General features: G+C 37.1%; 1 protein-coding gene across 1 annotated transcript; it reads left to right on the forward strand.

Moving 5' to 3' along the window:
* Positions 1 to 3,015: 3,015 nt before the first annotated feature.
* On the forward strand, positions 3,016 to 7,510 carry LOC109220366 (ninja-family protein AFP3-like). The gene is made up of 2 exons (XM_019384828.1): positions 3,016 to 4,245; positions 6,834 to 7,510. The coding sequence occupies exons 1-2, from the start codon at positions 3,372 to 3,374 to the stop codon at positions 7,241 to 7,243; spliced, it is 1,284 nt and encodes a 427-aa protein (XP_019240373.1). The 5' UTR covers positions 3,016 to 3,371; the 3' UTR covers positions 7,244 to 7,510.
* Positions 7,511 to 7,713: the final 203 nt, after the last annotated feature.

Raw genomic sequence — 7,713 nt, forward strand, 5'->3', positions numbered from 1 at the left:
GATTAAGGGTAAAAATAAGGTAGGTAAATTAATTACATCGTGGATCCCTGTAATTACGCCTTAATGGCCTGAAGTGGTTGAGAAAATCACGTTTGGGCGAGATATCCGGCGACGCTTGGTTATCCGTTACGAGTCCGGCTTCCGACCTTGTGTGTTTCTCCATCCGGTGGTGACTCATATCGAGCTCTGCAACGGTCTCGAAATGACTCGACCTCGGTTGTTGACGTGGCCGTCGTTCTACCTTGCATCCAGGTCGGGTTCGATGGCCCCGACTTGCCCCGGACCGGACCCAACCCGGTCGGGCTCAAGCAAAAAAGGGTATCACCCAATACAATGCATTGAGAAATATGAGTTTATGAGTTAATTATTAATGGGTATTATATTCCTTCACCATCAAAAATTATTTTTCTACCTACATTTTGGTTGCAAATCCCCCTGACTTTTAGGTAAGTCCTCTTTTAAATAGCTTCTATTACTCCATTGAAAATTTCTCCTTCATCAACATGAGCTCCCAATTAGATTAATTTTCTTTTGTTTGTTTAACTATATTTGTATTTTTGAAGTCAAGTTTACACAGTAGTCACACATCTCTCAAAATTTATATTGTAATTGATAATCTAAAAAAGTTCTTTTCCAATTTTGTCCTAACTAAACTCTAAATTATCTTTTAAGTTCCAGTTTGGGACAATTCTGTTTCTTTAATATATTCATTCATTGACTGTCCAGCTGATTGATAAATAATGAGGTAAAAAATATTCAACAATACGATGATGAAAAGTGACATTTATACAAATTTGGAAAAAAAAAAATATGACAACCTTGATAATTTTTATGATAAACCTAGACCACTCCTTAGACTTAATAGACTATTTATATTTAAAAAGAAACTCAAAAGATAACTTTTAATTTATATTTAATTCTTAGATATATGTAGAAGGAATAACAATTTTCACCATTGAATTGTTGCCGAATTATATAATACAAATATTTTTATGAGGTCACATTTTATGCACTAACGAAGCAAACAAGAAATTTATATAATCATATCACTAATGTAATTCACATAAATATTTAAGGCACATTATTTGTCACTTTAAGAATAATAAATAAAAAACAATATACTAATATTAATTTGTGCTAACTGTGTAAATTTTTTGCAAAATAGTTGTATGATTTAATCCTTATTCTTATTGTGGGTCCTTTAATAGAATACTACTATTCTAGACTAATTTATTCTAAGTTTGTTATATCCCAAATTTGACCAAAGTAAAGACTTAAATTCAAAGCTATAAAAGCTTAACACCCACGTGTCCCTTGTAAGTATTAATTACAAGAAAACACTCATTAGCTAATTTAAATTTTAAATAAACTAATCCAAAAGTACAGCTACCCACCTTTCCCTTTCTTGACAGCTAAGTATGATTAATTATTAATCATCCTAAAGATTTTATTCAAAAATATTAAATCTCTAAACAAATTACATAAAAAACATGAAAGACAATGTCTCTGCTTTACGAGGCTGAGAGTGAGAGGTATATTATCCACGTGTCAGCTTCTCTGTCTCCACAAACTACCTTGACACGTGTCGTGTTCTCTCTGATTTGTTTATTTGATAACACGTGTCCACAAAATTAAAAAACTTTTTTCTCTCTCTAACATTTTTAGTAGTTCTAGTGTTGTACTCCTTACTATAGCCCTTGTGTACCCTACTAGCTGCAACTTGCAAGGCCCCCACTCCCCCTCCTAATTGTGATGTGTCAGATTTATAGCTTGTTTGGTCGTGCTTTTAAAATCAGTTTATTTTGAAAAGTATTTTTGGTGAGAATTAATTTGTGTTATTAATTAATTAAAAATTATTTTTGAGCAACAATTAGTATTTCATCAAATTTTTAAAAAGTGCTTTCAAGTGTTTGACTAATCAATTTAAAAAATACTTAAAGTGCTCATATCTTTCGCTTCGGTTTGATTGATAACTTGTTGTTGTTACTACTTGTTGCCACTGCTTCTGTGCATTTTCTCTTTAGCCGAGGGTCTATCGAAAAGACCCTCTGCTCTCCTAAGATAGACGTGAAATATGCATACATATTACCTTCCCAGATCCCACCTATGAGAATTCACTAGATTTGTTATTGTTGTTCTATTTTTTTTTTCAAAACGCTTTTGAGGAGAAATTATTTTTTTCTATTTCTGTAAAATTGCTCGTGTTTAACCCCTTCAAAGGCTCTTTTTTTTTTAAATTCTAAAAGCTTGGCAAAAAATCTTAACGTTGGAAAAAAAATTGATAAAAAAGTACTTTTGACCGTAAAGAAACATGGACAAACAAGCTATTACTCATTGAATGTGATAAATACATTGTTTATCATACTTAGGGGTCGTTTGGTTTGAAGACATTTTTTGCTGGGATTACTTATGTTAAAATTAGTTATCATAATATTATTTTTTATTGATTGTTTGGTATGTTATATTAATCCTAGAATTGTCAATTTAATTTTATCCTGAGATTTATCCTCTGACAAGTATAAATTATTTCCAAAATTAATAACCAAATAAAAAATAAAGCGATACTAAATTTTTATGCCAAAATTATTTTTACTTATACATCATACCAGACCACGCCTTAAACGGTTATTATTAAGTTGAGAGTTCAGACTATATAAAGACTTTTTAGATTACAAGATTATATACATACATACAAACATGATTGGCTCAAATAGTGAGGGTGTAAGTGTGAATCACCACATTTAAACATCTTTCTCTGGAAACTCTATCGTTAGAGACACCACCAAAAAGGGAGCTATTCACTCAGTCCCACGTGTCTTTCTTTCCTTTCTCTCACTTCTGCCACTTGTCCTTTCCCAATACTTGCTTTTGTCCCCACCCCCCAACGCCCCCCCCCTCCAAAACACAAAGGGCATTTTTGTCTTTACATCTCCCTACCCCACTACCCCCCTCCTCTTTTTTTCCTTTCATTTTCCTTCGAGTCTCCTCCCCCCCCCCCCCACCCCCTTACCTGTTTCTATCTTTCTGAGTCTTGTTTGATTTATTATTTCATTGTATTCTTACACTCTACCCCTTCCGTAGCTCTTTGCTTCTCATGTTTTCTTGATTTTGCGGTCACCCTTTTGCCGGAACACAACATTTTCTCACCAAGATTACATTTTTATCCATTTTTTCTCTTTTTCTTTTTGTGTATCGATAGTCTTTTGGTGGATTTTCCTGCCACCCTTTTGCTTTCTCCGGGAAAAACTCCGGCCATATTTACTTTTTTTCCCAGTTGGGATTTGGGTCTAAAGACTTAATCTTGGAGCTTATTTAAGGTAATATGCAGTTAAAGATTAGATTTTTCCATCTGGGGTTGGTTAAATTAGATCATGGAAGTGTTAAACATGCATGTACATGTGGAAATAGTTAAGTTTAAGAGGTTTAGTGTGGTATTGTTGATAATATATTTGGTGGATAATTTATGGTTTGCCATGGGAGATAATACAGATGAGAAAAAGAAAAGTTGTAGAGTACTGGAAATGGAGAAGTTTTCTATGGAAAGTAGTAAATTTTCAAGGGACTTATTGCAAAGATTTATGGGGAGTAGTAGTTCAAGAGCAAAGGAGGAGGATGAGGAAAATGATGAGGGAGAATTAGAGTTGAATCTTGGATTATCATTAGGAGGTAGATTTGGTGTGGACAAATCTTGTAATAATAAGTTGATAAGGTCTAGTTCTGTAGCTGCTTGTTTGCCTATAGTTAGAGATGATGATGCTTTAGCACCATCACCTCCAGTTTCTTATCCAGCTAGTTTAGTGAGAACTTCTTCTTTGCCTGTGGAGACTGAGGAAGAATGGAGGAAAAGGAAAGAGTTGCAGACTTTGAGAAGAATGGAAGCTAAGAGGAGAAGATCAGAGAAGCAGAGGAATTTAAGGAGTGGTGATAAAGAAAGTGGTGGAGGAAGTGTGGAAGATGTAAAGAGGGAAATTGAGGTGAATTTGAGAGGTAAATTGGAGAAAGAACAGTACTTGGCGACAGCGAAAAAGTTTGGTTTATCGGTATCTCCAACGTTGGCTGCAGTTGCTAGACAAGGTAATTTGGGAGGAGGTGGAATGGATTTGGCAATGGAAAAAGGTAAAGGAAGTTATTCTGGTAGTAAAAAGCAAGGACAAGGGCAATTGGGATCACAAGGTTCTGTGGAATCCCAAGGTGGTGGTGGTAGTTCTTCAAGTATGTCTGAATTGGAAAGTAAACCTCCACAAGGTACAACATTTCCCTTTATTTTATGTTAGCATTCATTGTTTATGTGAAGTGGAGCTTGGAGCAACGGTAAAGTTGTCTCTGTGTGACCAATAGGTCACGGGTTCGAGCCGTGGAATCGGCCGCTAATGCTTGCATCGGGTAGGTTGTCTAGATCACACTTATTGGGGTGCGGCCTTTCCCCGGCACCGGGCTGCCCTTTTTTTTTTACTCATTGTTTATGTAACTTCTTTATTGATTCAATTCTTGAGACTTGATAGCCAGTTGAATTGGAGAATTGTAGTACTGAATGATTTTACTTTGGGTTTGAATATTTGATTGTTGTGTTGGTAGTCTTATCTTTTGGGTATGGTGTGGTTATCACATGTTGCAATGAGGATGTTTTAAAACATGCTATGTAACATTGCTCATAAATGATTACTGCGGAGTTATCCATTGCCAGAAATGTGGCATTTGCTTTTATGAGCTGTTCAATTAAATCCCAATACATTTAGTCAATACTTGCTGATGGAGGTCCCCTCACTTTCAGTGTTTGCTAGTTTCTTTGGTACTTGTTCATGTCTTCTGTCTTATTGCCATTTACCACATTCTTGATTCTTTTCAAAGCCCACTGGACCACACCTTAGCGTGTGGCCTAGCAGTCAGTGAAGTAGGTGAAAACCATAGGAGTCCAGGATTCCCAACAGACAATTATCGGTATTTCTGCTGGTGGAGGTAGGAATAGTCAAAGTGCGCCCAAGCTAACTCGGACATCACCCCCCCCCCCCCACACACACACACACAACAAAAAAAAAAAACGAAAACCCATCCAACCATCCCTTTTCGCCCCTCAAGGGATCAACAGTAGTTCCCTTTCCCTCTTGGTGACTCATACCTCTAACCCAATGGTTGGAGGTGAAGGTGTTCTATCACTAAGAAAACCCTCCCTTGTCACCATATTCGTGGTTTAAAATTGTGGTATAGCGCTTCCTTCTACTTTCGGCACCTCGAGAATGTTATGCTATATCGACTGTTTGGACTTTGGAGATACTTTCTGATTGTCACTGTCAAGTGTTGTACTTATGCCGGGTGTTTAATAAGGTTATCTAGGTGCCTTTGGGAACTTTCTTTGTTGCCATATGCGCAGAAGTCACAAAATTTGCCGGAAGAAATGCAGGAGATAAGAAGATACAGGAAAATGCATATGATAAGAATTGCAGGTGCAGTTCTTTGAGCAAAAGGTTCTGTGATGTAAAATACCTTCTTAATCTTCAGTTGCTTGCTTTGATGTGAACTCCAGTAGGTTAGAACCCTAGGGAGCGTCTGCTACTGCTGATTTGACTATATGATTTTCTTTTTCGTAGTATTATATCAACCAAGTCTGATACCCTTTCCGCAGAAACTAGAGATTCATATCTTTTCCATGAAATGATTAACCAGAGCTCACTACTTCCAATTAAACAGCAAGGAGAAAGATGGACCGTTATTATTTGTAGACTTGGGAAACCAAACTAGATCATTTATTCGCGGGGTACTTTGCACAGTAAAATAGAAAGCATTCATTCTTTTATTGGCTGATAAAATAAAAGAGGCCTTGTGATACATGCCGCTATGTTTGTATAATGCCAACTTCCAGTCTACTCTCGAAAATCTTGACAACTTATATCTACCTACTTGAGAGTACTCTAGTCTCGATTAAACTAACAGATCTCTCTAGATGGTTCAATTTCCTTCTCACCCAAGGGAGTTAGTCATGTGTATTAAAACCTGATGGATTTTACACCTCATGGTTTCAGATGCTTGCCCTATGTGTGCTACTTTTAGATAAGCAACAGTCTTTTCATTTAGTCTTCTTAGTTAGTTACCTATTGGGCAATCAAGATTGTCTCCGGCTCTCTTATTTACCTTTTCGGTTGTGGTCCATGCGATAGAACGGATTAGGGTCCAGGTCAGCTCCTTGGAATCGCTGTGTCGCAATTTTCCGAATATCACATAGATGTAAATTTGACTTGCTAGTTGATGCGTAAGGACCTTTGTTGCTAGATAGGAATATCTGTTGGGGAATTAATAGATCACTATCTTACGTCCTATGACCAAATTTAAATCCTTTTTCACTTGTCCTATTCCTAAATGAAGTTCCACGATATTGCTGAGGAAATTCAATCTTTTTAATAGTTATCTATTGTCATGAAATCAGCAAGTCGATCGAATTAGAATATTGGAATTTATTTCAGCTGCTTAATTCCTGTTATCCTAAGTTTGCTGACCTTAGATGCTTGTACAATAAATGGTTATTTAGTCAAAGAATGTTGAATATGCTATTGACTATTCACTACGCAAGTGGAGTTCATTATTGTCACCAGAGAATATTAGATCGTTTGATCTGGTACTGGTCTGTATTGATTGTTCTATAATCATTCAGTAGTGTCTAATAGTTTTGCATTTTACTGCAATTTATGGTATGTTCATTCGTATGACATTAACTTGTTTTTGGAGCTTACAGAGTAAAGGAAAGAAAAGATGCAGTTTATATATGATATCTGCTTTTCTACCTTTCCTTCCATTTATCATCTCGACCATCTTTCTAGAACCCTGATGAATTCCGGCTACAGGGTCTGGCGAGCTAAGCCCTGCCAGTATCCACTCATTACAAGGAGGAGGGAGTCAAGACGTTGGTTCGTCCGGGTCAAAAATGAGAGAGATTGTAAACAGGCTGTCGGGAGGTGATATGGACAGTAGTCCATCTAAGAGGCTCGATGCAGCAAAACGTCAGGCAAAGGAAACCGGAGCAAACGCATTGGGAGATATGCCATGCGTTTTCACAAAAGGAGATGGTCCTAATGGTAGAAGAGTAGACGGCATATTATACAAGTACGGGAAAGGGGAGGAGGTAAGAATTATGTGCGTATGTCACGGTAGTTTTCACTCACCAGCCGAGTTTGTTAAGCACGCTGGAGGTACCGACGTTGCTCACCCTCTCAAGCATATTGTTGTAAACCCCAGTGCTTCTCCCCTCCTGTGACTGATACCACAGAGTTTCGGAGGAAGAGGATATCGCAGAATACTACATGCGAACTAGTAAGAACTTTTTCATTTTCATTTTTGCTTTTTCTATTCCTCTTTTTAAGAGTGAGATATATGTATCGAGTCGCGCACATGTTAGAGGGATGATGGTCTAAAGAAAAAGTTTTGTTTGTACATTTACGGATTCTTTTAGGAAATTCAGAGGAATGAATCTTGAAAGATATCATGGTCTTATCTAATCTGGACCCTTTAGATCCTTACTATAGTTTGGTTTATATACATCATATCCTAGAGTGCTACATGGTTTCTGTATATTGAAAAAGTCTAAAAAGGCAGTCCGGCGCACTAAGCTCCCGCTATGCGCGGGGTCCGGGAAGGGCTGGACCACAAGGATCTATTGTATGTAGTCTTACCCTGGATTTCTGCAAGAGGTGGTTTCCACGGGTTTTGATTTGTTATAATCTCGAG

Source organism: Nicotiana attenuata, unplaced genomic scaffold (genome assembly GCF_001879085.1).
Source record: "Nicotiana attenuata strain UT unplaced genomic scaffold, NIATTr2, whole genome shotgun sequence".
NCBI lineage: Eukaryota > Viridiplantae > Streptophyta > Magnoliopsida > Solanales > Solanaceae > Nicotiana > Nicotiana attenuata.